The sequence below is a fragment of the Macrotis lagotis genome, chromosome 2 (genome assembly GCF_037893015.1).
Source record: "Macrotis lagotis isolate mMagLag1 chromosome 2, bilby.v1.9.chrom.fasta, whole genome shotgun sequence".
In the NCBI taxonomy this organism is placed as follows: Eukaryota; Metazoa; Chordata; class Mammalia; order Peramelemorphia; family Peramelidae; genus Macrotis; species Macrotis lagotis.
In genome coordinates, this window is record NC_133659.1 from 189,922,624 (window position 1) to 189,943,455 (window position 20,832).

General features: G+C 36.2%; 1 protein-coding gene and 1 pseudogene across 2 annotated transcripts in view; one reads left to right on the top strand and one right to left on the bottom strand.

Annotated features, from left to right (window-relative positions):
• Nucleotides 1-20,832, top strand: part of FBXL20 (F-box and leucine rich repeat protein 20) — a 140,564-nt gene that overhangs the window by 34,252 nt on the left and 85,480 nt on the right. For both annotated transcript variants that reach the window (XR_012475891.1, XM_074224055.1), the window contains exon 2: nt 12,693-12,754. Coding sequence is in view for 1 of the 2 variants with exons in the window: in XM_074224055.1 (XP_074080156.1) it covers nt 12,693-12,754 (62 nt within the window). In the remaining variant the exon portion in view is untranslated. The remainder of the gene's footprint in view (nt 1-12,692; nt 12,755-20,832) is intronic.
• LOC141513844 (cytochrome c, somatic pseudogene) lies at nt 1,599-1,926 on the bottom strand (annotated as a pseudogene).

Below are 20,832 nucleotides of genomic sequence, written 5' to 3' on the forward strand. Positions count from 1 at the left end.
TGACAATGATTTGAAAACATCTATAAGCAAAACTTCTAAGAAAAATACATATTGGACACAAGCTTAACAAGAATTCCTAGAAGAACAAATAAAAAGATTTGAAAGATCAAATAAAGACAGTAAAGGAAAAATTGGGAGAATTGAGAATTAAAGAAAACTTAAGGTAAAAATACAAAAAATATTGAGAAGAGAAAACCTCAGTTGGACATATGATGAAAGACTTAGAAAAACTACCTGAAAAAAATAACTACTTAAAAAATAGAATTGGCCAAGTATAAATTTATTTTATGAGACATAAACAATATATAAGAAATTCAAGAGACTGAAAAAAATGGAAGAGTAAAATATCTCATAGAAAAGGCAGATAATTTGGAATATAGGTCAATGAGTAATAGGTCAATGAGAAATAATTTAAGAATCACTGGACTACCTGAAAGTTGTGAACAAATAATATCATATCATATTTGAAGAAATTTATAAAGATTTTACTGCCCAGATTTCTTTGAACCTGAAGGCATAGTAGAAATTTAAAAAATCCATTAGTCACTTCTTCAAAGATATTCCAGATTGAAACTTCCAAGAATATTATAACCAATCTCTGGAAGTCCTAGTTCAAGGGAAAAATCCTTCAACAGGCAGAAAAATTTCAGGTGAAGCCTCAGTCCGAATCACAAGATTTAGTAATTACCATTCCACTTTTCAGGAATGGAGTACTTGAAATATGAGATTCTTTTTTTTTTTAAATATTCACAAATGTTTAATGGCTGAATCAAGTTTTGGGGGTGACCATGGATGCACTAATGGTACATCTCCATACAACTGAATCCTCCAAGTGCATTAAGTTTTAAATATGGCTAGAGATGTAGTACTAATGGTACATCCCTAAACTGGACTCTCCAAGTGAATATACCACTGCTATTCACATACTAAGAACATGTCTGTAATCTTTCAATTCAACAAGTCTTCAAAATAGATACTTTGCAAGTCAGGAGATCCTATCTCCAACTGAACTCCAGCAGGGATGGGATGACCTTTACTCAAGTCCTTAGACAATACACTGAAATGCCTTTCAACAAGTGAAAGGCAGTATTTAATGAAATCATTGTAATTTAAGTTATTTATGCACAAAGTTAGGGAACTTAAGATGGACTCAATGGGACTGGCCTTTGGACAGGCTGGGGCATAACCCCCCCTACAACAATTCCCCCACCCCCCCAAAACCCATAACAGGTAAGTCATATGAAATTATTAAGTAGGCTTTCCCCAGAGTTTGGTGAAAGAAGCCAGATTTAATTAAAACTTTTCTAAGACATGGGGCATGGGCACCTAGCCCTTGCCTTAAAAAATAAAAGTTGCCTAAATCTTTTAAAATAAACATTCAAGTATGACAGCTTGGTTGTGACCGAAACAGAGAGAAGGGATATTTCTTATCTAACCCCAAGCCTACTTAATCTGCATAATTTCCCTATTAGAACAGCCATTCATGATCAAAATGTTCAGGGCTATGAGACCAATTAAGTAGGGCCATTATGGTACACGTACAAAAAGGAAAGGAGTCTTCTGGGCTGCTTCGGACAATAAATAAAGCTGCGGCGTGGCTACTCGTTGGTGGCCTTCTTCAGGTAGGCTATCAAGTCGGCCCGCTCACCCTTCTTGATGCCTGCGAAGATCATCTTGGTGCCCGGGATGTACTTCTTGGGGTTCTCCAGGTACTCCATCAAGGTGTCCTCACCCCAGGTGATGCCTTTGTTCTTGTTGGCATCGGTGTAGGAGAAGCCGGTGGCCTGGCCCGTCTTGCGGCCGAACAGCCCGTGCAGGTTGGGGTCAGTCTTGTGCTTGCCGCCCTTCTCCACCGTGTGGCACTGGGCGCACTTCTGCACGAAGATCTTCTTGCCCTTCTCCACGTCCCCCATGGTGGCCCAGTCCCCGCTCGGCCCGCTGCCCCAAAATATGAGATTCTAGAAGGCAAAGAAGCAAGGATTGCAACCAAGAATAAATTCAGCAGAAGTGATCCCACAAGGGGGAAAAATGGACATAAAATGAAATAGAAAACTTTCAAGTGTTCTTAATGAAAAGACTTGGAACTTAATTGAAACATATGGCTTAAGAGAAGTATAAAAAAAATAAATATGAGAAAACGGAAGGGACTAAATAGAAGTTTAAACTGTTTACATTCCTATATAGGAAGGTGATACATGTAATTTCTAAGAGCTTTATCATTATTAGGGCATTTAGAAGGAGTCTACTTAAAGGGCATAAATGTGAGTCTATTATGTTGAAATGATTTTTTTTTTAAAGAGAGGAAAGGTGAGAAAAAATGATGTACTGGGAGAAGGGGAAGAAAGGGAAAGAAAGAATGAGGGAAATTATCTCACAAAATAAGCATGCCAGGAGAGTTACTATGGAGGAAACTGGTACAAATAACTGGTACAATAACAACACACAGAGTTCAGTATAAAATTTAATACAGGAAAAAGGGCTCAATGAAAGGGGGCAAGGGAAAGAAGAGGAACAATTAAGGGAATTGTGGTCATAAATATTCTTGAGAGGGACAAAGTTAAAAAATAGAAGTTTAAGTGAATAGGATGGAAGGAAATACAATAATCATAATTGTGAATGTGACTGAAATTAACTCATCCACAAAATGGAAGAGTATAGCAGAATGAATTAGAAACCAGAATCCAACAAAATGTTGTTTATAAGAAGCTGTTTACTTGAAATATACAGATGCATATTGTTAAAATAAGGACCTGGAATATGTTTTAGCTAAAGTAACTGAGGCATATTTGAACTCAGGTTTTCCTGATTCCATACCCAATGTTATATTCACTGCAACTGCCTCTACGACAGCCACATAAACAAAACATGTACTGTGAGTAAATATTGATCCCTCTAAAAGGAAAATATTTTTCATTATCTAACTATTCATGGAACTTTATAATTTGGAACATAGTTGATCTAATTAATCATCAGTCTTGCCAGAGTTTCATGTGCTTTATAAATTCATAATCCAGATCCATCTAAAATATCTTCCATGTAATAAATTTGCATAAAGTTTTGATTCTTTTGTTTTAAAATTCAGTGTTTGTTACTTCTAAACTAATTATTATGCTATATCATAAAGGACATTTAAAAAATAAATTGTGATTTTAATTTATTGGATTTCTTTTACAGATTTCAGAATATTAGAACTGGCAAGAATCTTTGAGGTCAACTTCTTGCTCTTTTCTGATGTAGAAAGAATTTCTACATTATATTTGACATAGAATTATTTACCTCTGCTTGAATACTTCTGTACCTTAACTGTTTTTTTGAGATAAGTGATTTCAATTTTGATAGCTCTTAATTGTCTGCAAGTTTGCATATTAAAGATGAAATTAACTTTGAGGAGTTCAAATCTAGTTTCAGAGATTTGCTAGTTATGTAACCTTGGACAAGTCACTTATTCTCCCTGGGCTTCAATTCTCTCATTTGTAAAATGAATGGGTTAGAATAGGTTAGACTTGATTGTGTCTAAGATTTTTCTAACTATCTTCTTTGTAATTTTAACCTGAGCTTTTCTTGGAAAACAAAGAACAAATCTTTCCCCTATTCACATATTTTGAAAAAGAAAGGATCTAAAAAAAAATAGGAGTGGCTAGGTGGCTCAGTAGATAGAGCACTGGCCTTGGAGTCAGGAGTACCTGGGTTCAAATCCGACCTCAGACACTTAATAATTAACCTAGCTGTGTGGCCTTGGGTAAGCCACTTAACCCCATTGCCTTGAAAAATCTTAAAAAAAAGAAAGGAAACATTTGCTGTAAACGAGTTACAGTACTAAGCAATTATTTTCTAAATCTTACCACATTTGAGTCTCACAACAACCCTGGTAATGATTTTATAGTTGAGTAAACTGAGACAGACTTGAAGGGTCACATCTCTAGGAAGTGCCTAAGGCTAGATTTGAACTCTATACCCCACCTAACTGCCTCAGACTGTCTTGACTTCATTTTTCAAATCTTCTCAATACGAACATCCCCTAGTGTACAAAGTATTATACAAAAACAAAAAAATTGAGTTTGAGTTTCAGTTCTAGCAGTTGGTTTTAACCTTTCATCTACCTATCGGTTTGGGGGGGGCGAGTATTTTGTAAAACCTGTGTTATTTAAATGTAAACTTTTATAATTACTTACTCAACCATTCTTCATATGACCTGATTTCAAGACTTTTTTTCTGACCATTATAATATCCTTGTGTATGTTTTTCTATGTATGTTCCTTTTACTATATGATACTGAAAATTGAATGTAGTATGCTAGATGTGGTTTAACTGTTGAGAACTTCCTTGATCCAAATGCAGTGTGTTTGTTGGATGGATTTTTGTGATCAGAGAGTATGTTGCCTCCATCATGCAAATCATACCATAAGACACCATCTGTTGGTGCTTTTCTGCTTCTTTGAAAACCCTTCCTTCAAGACTCCCCTTCCCCTTTTATTTTAGTATGTTCCTCAGAAAGCAGGTATAGTTTATTGTTGGGACAGTTATTTGATGTGGTAGATTTCTAATGTAGTAGAACTTGTCAGCCCTTGAACTTTGTTTTCATAGTTTTTAAAAATCCTCAATATCAATATTCTTATGAGAGATTATAGTATGATCTTGTGGATTTAAATTGATCCAGCATTGAGTTTGCATTATTTTTTTTAGTAGTGACATCGTAATGTTGACTCATGATGGAGCGTGGTTGGATCCACAAAAATCCCCAAACTCTTTTCATGTAACTTATTGCCAAGCCAGATCTTTACTCTTATGTTACTGGTTTTTCGGACCTTAATGAAGGGCTTTTTTCTTGTTTGTCATTTGTCTTCATATATGTTATTTACAATAAATATCCAAACTTTTTTTAAAGGAAGAATGAGAACATAATTTGTAAACTAGACCAGTGAGCTTGACTTCAGTTTTGGGGTAAATTCAAGAAGAGATCAATAAAGAAATGGTTAATTAAAAGGAAGCAGTATTAAGAGTAAGTGTGGGGGTGGCTAGGTAGTATAGTGGATAAAGCACCTGCCCTGGAGTCAGGAGTACCTGGGTTCAAATCCGGTCTCAGACACTTAATAATTACATATCTGTGTGGCCTTGGGCAAGCCACTTAACCCCATTTGCCTTGCAAAAAAACCTAAAAAAAAAAAGAGTGTCGCTTTGTCATAGATAGATCATAGACAGATTAAATTTATATTCTTTTTTAATATGATTATTGAACTTGTACACTAAGAAAGTACTATAAGTATACTTTACCTAGATTTTAAAAACAATTTCCTGGGATCAATTTCTATCCAGAGGGAACCTCAGAGGTCATCTGGTTCAGAATAACAAAAGATTGTGATGCCATCAAAATAAATAAGGATGTAGGAAAGATGGCTAAGTGTTTTGGAGATGATGGTTTGGGTATGTTGAGTTTGAGGTGCCAGCAAGATGTCCAGGTGAAGTTGGCAATAAATATACACATTTATATTACACATACTCCCTCTGAAAAATCTACTATGCCCATATATTCATCTCTTTATTTTTCTCTTCTACCTTCTCAATCAAATAATATGGTCTTTATGTTTTTATGAAGATGTGAGAGAAGGAAAGAGAAAGCTCTGCTTCTTGCTATATAACTGTGTAGTGATCTCTTCAGTTTGGAACTTAACTTGCCAAATACTTCTAGTCATTTGTCACCTAGTCCCTCAAAGTACCTTTGTATAGTTCTGTGTCGGTCATGGAATTTCCTTGTTTCCTACTTAGCAAATGAGAAAAAAACCAGGAAAAATGAAGATATATATCTGCAAAGAGCATTGTACTGTCTTTTAGACTGCCACTGTCACATTTGATCAAGTATCTTAAAGTACTTATGAAATAGATGGAGAGATGTATGTATACTTATTTGGATTTCAGACCTAGATGAATGGTCAAACTCAGACTAATCATTAATGATTCAGTATTAACTTAAATTTAGTGTTTAATGATATCTTTAAGGAACAACTTCCATGTTTTTCAATTGAGAAGGATGAAGCTCAAGACCAGAAAGATTCACTGAAAAAGACTACAAACTTAATGTGAAGCAGCAATGTGATGTGGCAACCAAAATAATTATTGCGATATTTGTCTCCAAAGGACAAACCCAGGAATAATCATTGAACTAACAAATTTGGGATTGATGTCAGAAAAAAAATTCCCAATTAAAGATAGCATGAGCTATCTTGGTAGGAATTTGTGGGTTCCTCTTAATGAAGGACCACTTGTCCTAATGTAAATGACCACTTGTCAGGTATGCTATAGTTGGCATACATTCTGTGTTTGGGTTGTTCTAGGTGATCACTGAGTTCAATTAAATGATAATATTTTTACTTGACTATCTTAAATATACTTCGGAAATTTCCAAAGATTCTGCCAGTTTTCAGGTCCTGGCACATGGAGCTGGAATTTTTTGCTTGGGAATTTTAAGCCATCCATTCTTTTAGGGCTTTTTTTGGAGTGGAGGCAAGGCTGTAGGGTTAATTGACTTGCCCACGGTCACACAGCTAGTAAATATTAAGTATCTGAGGCCACATTTGAATTCAGGTACTCCTGATTCCAGGGTCAGTGCTTTATCCTCTGTGCCACCTTGCTGCCTCTCTTAGGGCTTTTTGAAACTGGATTGGGCTTATCCCAATCTATCCATCTCCTTCTAGTTAAAGCATTTAAATACCTGTTCTGTTTATATTAGATACTTATTGTTTGATACAAATGTCTGGTCTCTTTTCCCTTTGTCCTCATAACTCTATAGATTTTTTTTTATTTTAGCAGGGAATAGTATATTTTTCAGATGGATTATTATTAGAATTGTTTAAAGTATGCTCCAACACCCTTAAGGTCAAGGTAGGAAAAAATCCGGGTAATTGAGTTGGATGCCAGAAAGTGCCCAAAGCTGGAGAAGTTGAACCTCCTGAGCATTGCCTGGTCTCCAAATGTCCTTTCTTTCTTGTTATATATCTTAGGATTCTTTTCTTAGGAGACAGTCATGGGATTGTAATGAATTGTCTGGCTGTACTTGGTGTTGTATTCCTACTGGGGATAAGATATTGGGTGGAGGAGGTATATACTTTTTTTTTTTTAACATTTAGCTGGCCATAGAAAAATGTTTTTCTCTTAGTTTCTGGCCAGAAAACTAGTCTTATTAGAAAAACAGCTGCTGTTGGCTGGATGTAGAGGAACAGCATAATCAGTGTCAATAAAAATTACTTATGGGAGTATATTTGTAAATGTATAACTTCAAAGATTTTCCCCAGATATGGACAATAAATTTTATTTGGTCACTTAAAGTGACACTAGGACTTTTTTGCAAATTTGTCTCACTGCAGTTCATTGTAAGCTTTAAACCTAAATACCAAATTAAGCTACTTCTTTAGGTAGTTTAATGAGAAACATGCTATTAACCACAAGTTGGATATTCTATGAATCATTTCATTACAGTGAAGTCCAACTGATTTTGTTTCTTACTGGAACTTTTGATATGTTGTATTATATGAAATAGTCCATCAATTTAATCCATAAATTTTTTTAATGTAAGGATTTTCACTGAATAGTACATGTTAAAATCAATTTAGTGGCTGAATAGAGGATGAATTGGAGTGGGGAATTACTTGAGGCAGGCCATTGCAGTAGTCCTGGTATTAAGTGAAAAGGGCCTGCATTGAAGTGGCAGAGAAAGGGGGGGGTGGATTGGAGAGATTTTGTAAACATGAAATTAACAGAATTTGGCAACAGATTGGATATGGGGAGGTGGTGGATATGGAGAGATAGTGAGAATACTTTAAAAAATATTTATACATAAAATTCTTATATTTTAAGCAGTAGAGGTCACTGCTGAGCAAGTAAATTTTTATTTCTCTCCTACTTGGCCCAGTTATTACCTCAATATTCCTAACCAGACCCTGACTTCAAACTTCATTTGCATAAAGAACATGGTCCCTTTGGACTTATTTTTCTACCTGATAATTAAGTTCATTGTATTTATAAACTAGACCTATAGGATGTCAAATGATCAGTAAGGCTGAAATAATATTAAAAATATTGCTTCATGATATTTAGAATCCCTCTTGGACAGTTTCATTATTCTTTTAGGAATGTGAAGTTTGAAAGTCATTATTTCTTACCACTTCAATTTAGGGGAAATTTATTACAGTTTTACATAGAGCAACAGTTAGTTCCAAGGTCATTGGGATTTTAAGAGTCTAAATGTTATGTAGATTCATTAGAGGGGGCAGTTGAAATGGCTTCTTGCTTTTAGATGGTAATCTATTAACTAGAGAAGAAAAATGGGGACAACAGGATAAAGTAGCTGTCTTTTCTACCCATGTCACTTTCTATATAGTTGCCTTTTTTAGCTCATATTGGTAAAAAAATGTATTGCTGCAAGAAATACAGATGAATGTGGTTATTTCATTTTATTTTAAATTTTATTTAAGGTATTGGGTTTAAGTGACTTACCCAAGGTCACATAGCCAGGCAGTTATTAAGTGCTCAGATTTGAATTCAAGTTTTCCTGACTCCAGGGCCAGTGCTATTGAGCTACCTAGCTCCTCCTGACTATCTCATTTTAACAGTCTTTACTGTGTGAATTAGAAATCCCAATCAGTTCAGTCTATTTGAAATTACTCGAATTGATTTTGATCATGACATGTCTTAATTGGTTCTTATTACACTTTCATATAAAATTTCATTTATAATCTCATTAGAATGGTTTAAACATCTCACTATAAAACATTTTTCTTATTATTTTGGTTAACTAGCCTTTATTCTCTCTACCCTATCCTGCCTCATATAAAAGCTAGAAAGAGAAAACTTTTTTTAATAAATATACAGTCAGTCATGGCATTTCCCATGTTGTTAATGACCAAAAATGTATGTCTCATTTTACATCTTGAAATCCATTTCCTATGGCAGGAGTCAGGAATCATAGATCATTATCAGCCCTCCAGAATCACGATTAACCATTGAATTATTAGAGATCTTAAATCTTTTATGTTTATAAGAGTCTTCTTAGTCTAATCTTAGTGGTCTTAACAATGTTTCTTTCCCTCCTCATCCACAAACCCCCTAAATCATATCTTAACAAATTCATGAACTTTTTTCTTAACTTGGTATTGAAGTTTAAAAAAAAATTTTTTTTAAATTTAAGGCATTGGGGTTAAGTGACTTGCCCAGGGTTATACAACTAGGCAATTACTAAGTATCTGAGACTGGATTTGAAGTCAGGTACTCCTGACTCCAAGGCTTGTGCTCTAACCACTACACCATCTAGCTGCTCCATGGTATTGAAATTTTAAAGACATTTTTGATTCATTTCTCTTTTTTTTGTATTTTTTATTCTCATTTTGTACAAATGGTTTTTTTACATTAATAAAATATTCTTAAGAGTAAACGAAATACCCCCTCCTCCCATAAATATAGACTTGCTTGAGCGATAAAGTAAAGGGGAGAGAAAAAAATTAAAATAAAAAAATAATAGTAATCATTGTAGGTATGGCCAGGTGGCGCAATGGACGAAGCACCAGCCCTGGAGCCATGAGCACCTGAGCCCACATCCAGCCCCATAGACCCAACAATCACCTAGCCATGTGACATGCAAGCCACCCGATCCCCACTGCTCTGCAAAAACCAAAATGAAGAAAAAAAAAGACCCATAATAAAATAAAATAGTAATAATAGTAGGGGTGGCTGGGTGGCGGACAGAGCATTGTCCCTTGAGCCTGGAGCACCCGGGTCCAAATCCAGCCTCAGACAACCAACGATCACCCTGCCATGCGTCTCCAGGCAGGCCACCCAGCCCCATTTGCCCTGCACCCTCTCCCAAATAATAATAATAATAATAATAATAATAATAATAATAATAATAATAATAATAATAATAAATGTGCTTCAGTCTTTGTTCCAACATCAACAACTCTGTCATGGGTGGATCGCATTCTTTATGTTAAGTCCATCGCAAAAGTTACTTCCATAGTTTTCCAACATTGCCATTGCTGATCACAACTCCCTCCTTTCTTATTTCTTCACTGTTTCCTGGATCTGGGCTGAGGTGGCCACTCTGCTTGTTGTGTGCCCTGAGGGCTGGGCTCCATGTGCTCGCTCTGGCAGAGGACCTCTGCTGTTCCCCCACTTTGTGCCCGTTGCTCCCCGGGGTGCAGCTCAGGAGACTTCCCCACTACTGTGAGCTAGGGCTCCCAGCACCCTGGGGCTGCCTCTGGGAGGCTGAAGTTCTTTCACTCTGGCGGGCCGCCCCTCCCACCCGGGGAGCAAAGCCGTTCTGCTCTTTTCCAGGTTACCTTGAGTAGGAGAACTGCCTCATTGGGTCCCTCTGTGGGTTCTGTCTCTCGAAAGTTTAGTTAGAGACCTTAGTTTATAAGTTTTATCAGAGAGTGCCTAAGACCTGATCATTTCTTGTTGCCATCTTGGCTCAGCCCCCCAATTTCTCTTTTTCTTCCTTTTAATTGGTCACTAAATTACTTTTTTTCTTCTTCATCATGCCCCCTGTATTCTCCTTCAACTACATACTGCTCCCCAACTAATCCTCTTAAAAGACATCTTTTTTATCATGTTTTGTTATTCAAAAATCCTTGGTGCCTGACTCATAGATGCTTAGCAATTTCTGTTTGGGTGTTCTGATGGTTGAAGTTCTTAGTCAAGCATTGTTGGGTCATTTTGCTGGTTAAAGTGAGCAAACTTAGTACTGTAAGTACTATTTTAATAAAGTGGAAAAATTAAAAGAAAAATTAGTAATATGTAAAGATCTTTTTCAGTTAGCTTCCATTTCAAAGTTTTCTGTATTCTGGGGTCTTCGTTATATGCTTTTTCCTCCTGCTTGCTGTACCAATTTGGCCACAGACTTGCTTGATGGAATTTTTCATTCCCAATAGGAATACATTATGATAGTGATTACTAGATCAGTTTGTACCCTTGGTTGTAAAAGGCATTAAAGAGAATGCTTCCTCTCTCCCCAAGTTTTTACAAGATTCAGACCATTAACGGGACTTCCGAGATAATGAACTAAATGTGAGAGATGTTTGGGGAAATCTTAGATAAAGATTTTAAATTAGGTTAGTATTTTGTGTGTGATTGTACAGTAGGATTTATGATAATGTTTTAAATGATCTTGAGTAATCCTTTACCTTCAGGAGTGATAATACTAACAATGTAAAATTCTTACTTTTTTCTGGAGCCTAGGGATAAAAATAAATGATAGAATGCCTTCTCTAAAGGAATTTAAATTTTACTGGAGAAAATACAGCATATACACCAATAAATATAAAGTAAGCACAATAATTCAAAATAATTATAAAGAGTGCTAATAGTTTGAGATCATGTGTATCAAGAAAGATATTGGGTAGGAAATGATACATGAGTTGTACAGTGTAGAACTAAGGAGTCAGTGCATTCTAGATATGAGGGAATCTTTCATGCAAAGCATGAAGGGGAGAGATAGAGTGTTAATATAGGAAATAAATCCTGCTGATAGAAATTGAGTGAGGGAAGGGAAATAAATACTGGAAAGGTAATTGGGGGCCTAATTGCCTTGTTAGGGAATTTATATTTTCTTAGGGGCAATTTAAGATTTTTTTTTTTTTAGGTTTTTGCAAGGCAAATGGGGTTAAGTGGCTTGCCCAAGGCCACACAGCTAGGTAATTATTAAGTGTCTGAGACACACAGCTAGGTAATTATTAAGTATCTGAGATCGGATCTGAACCCAGGTACTACTGACTCCAGGGCCAGTGCTTTATCCACTGCACCACCACCTACCTGCCCTGGTATTAAGATTTTTAAGAGATATCTTTAGGGTCTTATCTATTCAGACTCTAAAATCTCAAGGAGAAAGGAAGCATGTTTCTTCAGTGACTTTCACAGCTAAGGGAACAAACTGATCTAGTAAACACCACCACAAGCTATTAATCCTTTTGCAAATGGTAGTAGGTAGTAGTCCAGAGGATAGAGCTCTGACCTTGGAGTCAGGAGGGTGGGAGTTTGAATCTGGCCTCAAACACTTACTACCTCTGTGACCTTGGGCACCCTGATTGCTTTGTATCTAGGACCATCTCCAAGTCATCCTTATTATCTGGAAGAGAAAGTGAGGCTCATTCAAATCCAGTTTATGAGCTTGTCATGGCATCATCTCTCTGATGTCATGATCTTCTTTGAGAATGAAGGACAAATATCATCTATCAGTCAGAACCTTTACTACTGCTTCAGAGAATTTTTTTCTTCCATATTGTTGTTGTTCAGTATGGTAGCTCTAATGAACTCAATGGAGAGGGGAGAGTACCAAAGCAAGAAGATTATTTGGGAGACTCGACTAATAGTCCAGGTGAAAGGTATTGAAACCCTGACCTAAGGAAGTAGGTTTGTGAGTAGGCATCAGAGAAAAGATAAACAGAATTAACAGCATTTAGAAAAATGGGGAGTAAAGGTGAGAGAACATATAAGGATGACTCCAAGGTTGGAAATCTGGGTGACTGAAAGGATGGAAACAGTCAAAATAGATCTAACAAAGTTTGGAGGGATGAATGGATGGGTTTAAAAAAGACTTTATTTTGACTTGTAATATTTTTCTGACCTCATTCTTTAAAGACTTTCTACTATTTGAGCAGAGAGGAGAGTTTCTAAAAGTTGTGGAACTTTACATTCTTTTTTCCCCCCAGATGTTCTCAAACAATGATGAAGCTGTGATCAATAAAAAGCTTCCCAAAGAACTACTGCTAAGGTAAGTCTGTGAAATTAAAATTCTTTCATTTCTGTTTTGCACCAGTGCTTATGCTAGAGAATTATTATCCTCTATTTGGACAGTCTTAGTGCTTGTTACTGTTGCTTTTGTTGTTTTGCCAAAAGCAAATTTACATTGTTTATTGATTAATTGTGATCAAGTTAACAAAGTATTAAGTATCTACTATGTGCCAAACTGTGCTAAGAATTAGGGTTACAAAGAAAGGCAAATACAATTCCTGTTCTCAAGGAACTCACATTCTTTTTTTTCCTTCTTTTTTTTTTTTGTGGTGTAATGGGATTAAGTGACTTACCCAAAGTCACACAGCTAGTAAGTATCAAGAGGCCAAATTTGAATTTAGGTCTTCCTGACTCCAGAACCGGTGCTCTAGCCACTGCTCTACCTAGCTGCCCCCAGCAGCTTGTATTCTAACAAGGAAATAATTTGTTGTTTTGTCCTTTGTTCTCAAATTAGACTTTGACATTTAGGATATGCTACCATGACATGCAAATAAATTGGATTTAAGTGAGGGTGGGACCGTACAAAGTCTTCAGCATCACTTTATCCTCTACATGAACTGGGTCCAGTGGCCAGATATGAATTAGGCAACAGAATCCAAGGATCTTACTTTCTCAATTGAACTTTTTTTTTTGACTAAGTAAAATTGGTCATTTTTTGTCTCTGTCTCATTGCTCTCTTTTCTAGCCTTAATCACTGAATAGTTGCCTAAGTTAAACTGACCTGGAAAAGACCTTAGCTTAAAAGGGCCAAGGGTCTCCTGCATCCAGAGCCCATCTCCAATTGTCCTGATCCATATCTGGCCTCTGGATCCAGATGACTCTGGAGGAGAAATTGAGACTGAAGATTTTGCACAGTGGTTGGTGCCCCTCCCTCCAGCCCTTTAAATACAATTCACTTTCGGGTCATGTATTGCTTCCCTGATATCATGGTCTTCTTTGAGAACAAAGGACAAACAACCTCTGTGAGTAATAGGAGAAGCCTTACTGCTGGCAAGTTGGGCTACACAGCTTTCTTTCATTCCTTCCTTTCTCTCTTCCTCCCTACCTCTCTCACTCCCTCCCTCTCTGTTCCTCCCTTTCAGATTGCAATCTCATTACTCTCTCTATATATCTTAGATGTATTTAGTTGTTTATCAGGATGTTAAACCGGAGATGGCTGTGGATACAGGGAAGACCTTGACCTTTTTATACTATAAAGGTTCTTTTCCCAGGTCACAGTTGAACTAAGACAATGTCCATTCATTGATGAAGGCTATGTAAGAGAGATGTGGTCAAGAATGACCATCTTTACTTAGTTAAAAAACAAAAAGTTAAAACTAAAATTTTTAAAAATTAAACTGGGAAGGCAGGACCTCAAAGTTTCTCAGTGATTAAGGCAGATAAAAAAGAAATGAAGGAAAGAATACTCTCTTTTGCTTATTCAAAAAGAATCAATGTGGGTGGGGAAGACCCTCAGAGTTCCTTTCTAAAACAGAAATAATTCCTATTTCCATTTATTCTGAGCCAAGTCAGACTGTGACTTGGGAAAGACCTTAACATAGTGCCATGTTTGAATAACTGCAAATAATAACCATTTGTATTAGTTCCCTTTAGTTTTTCTTTTTTTCTTTTCTTTTTTTTTTTTCAGTTTTTGAAAGGCAATGGGGTTAAGTGGCTTGCCCAAGGCCACACAGCTAGGTAATTATTAAGTGTCTGAGGCCAGATTTGAACTCAGGTACTCCTGATTCCAGGGCTGGTGCTCTATCCACTGCACCACCTAGCTGCCCCTTCCTTTTAGTTAAAAGGAAATCTCGCTGACAGATACCTAATTAAACTTTATCAGAAATTTGATTAAACTTTTTCTCCATTCATACTTTTTTTAAACATGAAAATCAAATGTTACTATTATATTCAGTTGAGAAATACTAGAAGCTTTCCCACTACATACAGGAATTAAACATATATCCTTCTGCTGTTGTTTGACATAGTTCTAGAAATGCTAGTATAACAGTAAGCCTTTAATTGAAGATGTAAGTATAGGAAAAGGGGTCATGAAACTACATAACATTGTTTACCTAGAAAACTCTAGAAAATCAACAAAGCAACTGATTGCAACAGTAGTAACTATAAACAACCAGGGCACAAAAAGAAGCCATAAAAATCAGCAGCAAAATCCAGAAAAAAATAATGGAAACAGAATTCCTATTCAAAACAAGTACAAAATGAAAAAAAATATTTGAAATTAGTCCACTATGGCTCACCAAATACCTGTCAAGTAATAATTACAAAGAACTTAAAAAAGAAATATTCAATGCTCTTGACTAGGGTATGATAATATATTAACAATCATAATACTGTTTAAAATAATTTACATGTTTAGTGTTATATCAGTCATAATTAAGGGACTAGTTTACAGAACCAGATTTAAATAATATAAACTTATTTGCTGGAACTAGAGAATCCTAAGGGATATTATGAGAGAGGAAGAGAATAATTTTGAGGGGAAATAGCACTTTCATTTTGAGTATTGGTTAAATAATATAAAAATTAGATCAGTGTTAGGTACTAGGCCAGAAAGAATTAGAGACCACTGAATTTATTTATAATTCGTATTTGAACATCCATAAGATCATTAACCGTGAGGAAGAATTAGCCACATGACAAGGCCAACTGGATAAAATTGGAAAGCGGTTGAATAGAATTTAAGTTTAGATCAACATCTATCATATCATCTATCAACATATATCATAATAAGCTCAAAGTAGAAATGCCATGCCACCTGACTATTAAAGAAGATAACTTTTTTATTTGTTTATATTATTGCAGTAATTTTGTTGTTTGAGTAAGCATAACTCTTCCCCCGCCAAAAAAAAAAAGAATGAGAAACCTCAAGAATAGTGAGAGAGGAAAAAAATATACTTCAGTCTGTGTTCAGATTTCAACAGCTCTGTTTCTGGGGTGAGTTGTCTTCTTTATCATAAATCCACCGGGGGCGACTAGGTGGCCCAGTGGATAAAGCACCGGCCCTGGAGGCAGGAGTACCTGGGTTCAATTCCGGTCTCAGACACTTAATAATTACCTAGCTGTGTGGCCTTGGGCAAGCCACTTAACCCTGTTGGCCTTGAAAAAACCTAAAAAATAAATAAAAAAATAAATCGACCAAAGAAGTTGCTCCAATATTTTTCCCATAGCTGCAATCACTAGCTGTATTTCCCTCCATGCTATTCCTCCCCACTCTCATTCTATTCTCTCTCTCTCTCCTTTTATCCTGGCCCTGTCCAAAAGTGTGTGGTATCTGAGTACCCTCTCCCTTGATCTTCACTCTCTTCTATCACTTATTCCCCCTTTCCTCCCCCCCCTTTTCCCCTTATCCCATCCCTTTTGTCTCATTTTTCTCAGGGGTAAGATAGATTTCTATATCCTATTAAGTGTGTATGTTATTTCCTCTCTGAGCCATTTCGGATGAGAATGAAGGCTCACCCCTCACCTTCCCCCCCTTACCACTCCATTGTAAAAGCTTCTTCTTCACTCCTATGTGAAATATCTTAGCCCCTTCTTGCTCTCCTTTTCCCTTCCTCCCAGTAGTTTTCTTTTTTCTTTTTTGGTTTTTACAAGGCAAATGGGATTAAGTGACTTACCCAAGATCACACAGCTATCAAGTGTCTTAGGCCGGATTTGACCTTGGCTACTCCTGACTCCAGGGCTGGTGCTCTATCTACTGTGCCACCTAGCTGCCCCACAGTGGGCGGCTCCATCTTTTTTACTATATTATCCTGTCATATTCAGTTCTTTCCTTTGTCTTGTCTGTATATGCTCCTTCTAACTGCTCTAATATTAAATGAAAAAGTTCATGAATTATCAGTATCTTCTTCCCATGCAGGAATACAAACAGTCCAACATCATTAAGTTCTTCATAGTTAGTCCTTCTTGTTTACCCCCTCTATGGTTCACCTGAGTCCTGTACCTGGAGATCATATTTTTTGTTCAGCTCTGGTTGTTTAAATCAGAATATTTGAAAGTCCCCTGTTTCATTGAAAGCCCCATCTTTTCCCCTGAAAGAGGATGTTCAATTTTGCTCAGGTGTAAACCAAGATCTTTTGCCCTCCAGAATATCATATTCCAAGCCCTATGAGCCCTTAGTATAGATGCTGCCAGATCCTGTGTAATCTTGTTTCTGGCAGCTTTTAGCATTTTTCTCTTTGACTTGGGAGTTCTGGAGTTTGGCTATAATATTCCTGGAAGTTTTTCTTTTTAGATCTCTTTCAGGAGGTGATCAGTGAATTTCCTCACTTTCTATTTTACCCTTTGCTTCTAGGATCTCAGGGAAATTTTGCTGTATTATTTCTTGAAAAATGAAATCTAGGCTTTTTTTCCTGGTCATGACTTACAGGTAGCCCAATAATTTTTAAATTAGCTCTCCTGGATGTTTTCAAGTTCAGTTGTTTTTTCAATGAGATATTTCACATTTTCTTTTTTTGGTAAAATTTTATTTCTTCCTGAGTTCTTGCAAAGTCATTGGCTTCTTTTAGTTCCACTTAGTTCCATTTAGTTCCATTCTGCATTTTCTTCAGAGAGCTTTTTTATCTTCTTTTTCAGCTGTCCAATTCTGCTTTTTAAGGCATTCTTCTCTTTTGCCTTTTGTGTTGCTTTTTTCCATTTGGCCTAAATTGATTTTTAAAATTTTATTTTCTTCAGTATTTTTTGTATTTCTTTCACCGGGATCTTAATTCTTCTAAGGTCTTGTGAGAGGCTTCAGGCCCTCCCCTCTGCTCTGGAGCTGTGAGGAGAGTTCCTGCTGGGCTATGGTTGTCTGGTGGGAGCCCAAATTGCAACCTGAATCTGAGTGTGGGCAAATAGTTGAGTCCTGCCCCAGGGAGAGCATAGAGATTTCTGCAGTCTCCTGTGACCCCCTTACCATTTATGGGCTGAGAGCTATGGATGTGCTGGGTGGCTCTGCCGATTCTGCTACAGGTTCTCACTGCAGGGCTGCTCTGAGGCCGTAGCTCCTCTCCGTACTCACTTTGGTACAACAGAGTTCTCTCACCATCCCTTCAATCTATTCCTAATGATTAAACTGCCCCCTCTGCCATGGACCCAGGCATCCAACTGGGCTGTGCTACACTGTGGCTGTGGCTGTGCTGCGGCTTTTTCCAACCCCTGGTCTCGGTGGAACAGACCTGTCCCAGAGATCTTAAGTTGTCTTGGACTGGGAAATTGTATCACTCTGCCGTTTTGTGGGTTGTGCCCCTATGGATTTTGGCTAGAGTCATAATTTGATGGCTTTTGGAGCTTTTTTGGGGAATGAGTTTCCAAGAATTCCTGTCTTTACGCTGCCATCTTGGCTCCGCCCCCAGAGATAACTTTAAAAAATTAAAAATATTCCTTTTATAGCTATGGATTGGACATGAATTTTTAACCAATAATAATGTTAAAGACCACCTCAAGAAATAAAATGCTTTTCATTATAGGAGTGAATTTGTAAAAAAGAGACATTTGTCAGATGGGTTTAATATAGTTCCTGTTAGCAAATTAGTCTTTGTGGTACAGTTGATAGAGTACTAGAGTCAGATTTCAAATATGACCTCACAAACTTAATGTGTGACTTGGGTAGGTCATTTATCCCATTGGGCCTCAGTTCTTTCATCTATAAAATGAGCTGGAGAAGGAAATGGCAAACTATTCCAGGAACTTTGCCAAGAAAATTCCTAATAAGTTCCTGAAATGTTGCTCATGACTAAGAACTATTGAAAAACAGCAGCAATTTGGTTCTAATACTGAATAAAGCAAAGATGACTTAGGAGAGATTCACAGTATGGAAGAAAAAAAATAGACAAATTTTTTTAGGGGAAAAATGGGACTTTTTAAATAATTTAGAGTTTGAAATTTGCTCCCTCCCTTCATTTGAAATGGCAGTTAATATGATTCCCATTATACATATGAATTCATGTAAAACTTTTTCATGTTAGCCATTTGACTAAACAAACAAACAAGAAAAGTTAAAGTGAAAAAATTTGCTTCAATCTGTACTCATTATTGATCTATTCTCTTTCAGGGGATAGCTTTTTTTTAATGAGTGTTTTTTGTTGTTGTTGTAGTGATCAGAGTAGCTGAATTTCACAATTGTTCCATTTCAGCAATGTTATAATACTGTTCTTAACTGTGTACAATGTTTTCCTGGTTCTGCTCACTTTACTTTGTATCAATTCATATGTCTTCCCAAATTTTTCTGAAACCATTCCCTTGATTATTTCTTAAAGCACAATGTTTCATTACAATCATATACCACAGTTTAGTCTAGCCATTCTCCAATTTTGGGACATTCCAATTCTTTGCCACCATAAAAGAACTGCTAAAAATATTTTTATACACATAGGTCCTTTCCCTTTTTCTTTTGTCTTTGGGATAGAACTAGTAATGGTATTGCTGAGTCAGGATATGCATAGTTTTGTAGCTCTTTGGGCAAAATTCTGTATTCTCTAGATTGATTGCAATACTTCATATCTATGAACAGCACATTAGGAAAATTAGATAAATTTAAGCATTAAGTAGTTATCTTTGGAAAGATTCCTTGAGACTCTACAAAGTATATTTCATGTATACTTGTTTATGAATTAAAGACAGGAAAGTTTATATTATTACTAACTAACTTACTCATACTTAACTTAAATTCCTTACAAGTGATTGCCTACATCAGGGCATCCTTGAAAAATTCCACTTTTCTTTTTACTATTGCCGTTTACTATCTCCCTTTGTTTCTTTCTTCTTGTTGTAGATGGTCACCACTCAAAGCATCAGTTTTCAGTAAAAGGAGGAAAGGCAAGGAAAAGGATGATAAATCATGTCCACATGAAAGAATAGAGATTAAGGGAGTATCATTCCCAATTCGTACTGGTAGTTTCCCCTCCTTTCTTATTATTTCCCTTTGCCCTATCTTTGTTATGGGTCCCTGAGTCCTTTCCACTTCTTTACTTGAGAACCCTTTACTTGAGAACCCTTTTTTCAGTTCTTTTATTGTACCAAACTGAAACTCTACATTCATTTTTCTATAGAAATATTCTTTCTGTATAGTGTATGTGATCTGTACAGTATTACTAATATATGCTAAAAGTATATTGCAGACTTAAGTAACCTTTTGTGGGATTGACCTAGAAAACTAAACTATGTATTCTAATTATTTCTATAGGAAAATATATTCATTTGAATTGTTTCTTCTGACTGTTTGCAGTATTTTCTTCTTGATCTGATAATCCTGGAATTTGACTACACTATTCCTTGGGAGTTTTCATTTGGGATTTCTTTCAGGAAGTCATTGGTGGATTTTTAGAATGACTAGTTTGTTCTCTGGTTCTAGGCTATCAGGACAATTCAGGGCAATTTTCCTTTATAATTTCTTGAAAGATGTTGTCCAGGCTCCTTTTTGATTTCGGCTTTCAGGTAGTCTAGTCATTCTTAAATTATCTCTTCTGGATCTATTTTCCAGATCAGTTTTTCCAATGAGGCATTTTACATTTTCTTACATTTTTAAATATTTTTGTTTCTTCTGTTCTTTCATTCTTTTTATTTTGTTTTGACTAATTCTTGATGTCTCATAGAGTCATTAACTTCTTCAGTTCTAATTTTAAAGGAATTTTCTTCAATTAGCTTTTGCATCTCCTTTTCTATTTGGCCAATCTGTTTTTTAAGGAGTTATTTTTTCTTTTCTATTTAGCAAATTGTATTTTTTTTAGATTTTTTTTTTTTTTGCAAGGCAAATGGGGTTAAGTGGCTTGCCCAAGGCCATAAAGCTAGGTGGTTATTAAGTGTCCGAGACCGGATTTGATCTCAGCTACTCCTGACTCTAGAGCCCGTGCTCTATCCACTGTAACTAACACCTAGCCACCCTAGCTAATTGTATTTTTAAAGAATTATTTTCTTCAGTCAATTTTTGTCCTGCCTTTTCCAAGTTATTGACTCTTACATATCTCTTACATATTTTTCTTCTACCTCTCTTATTTGACTTTTAAAATCCTTTTTGAGTTCGTCCAAGAAGGCTTTTTGCACTTGAGAAGCAATATGCCTCTTTGAGGTGTCACATGTAGG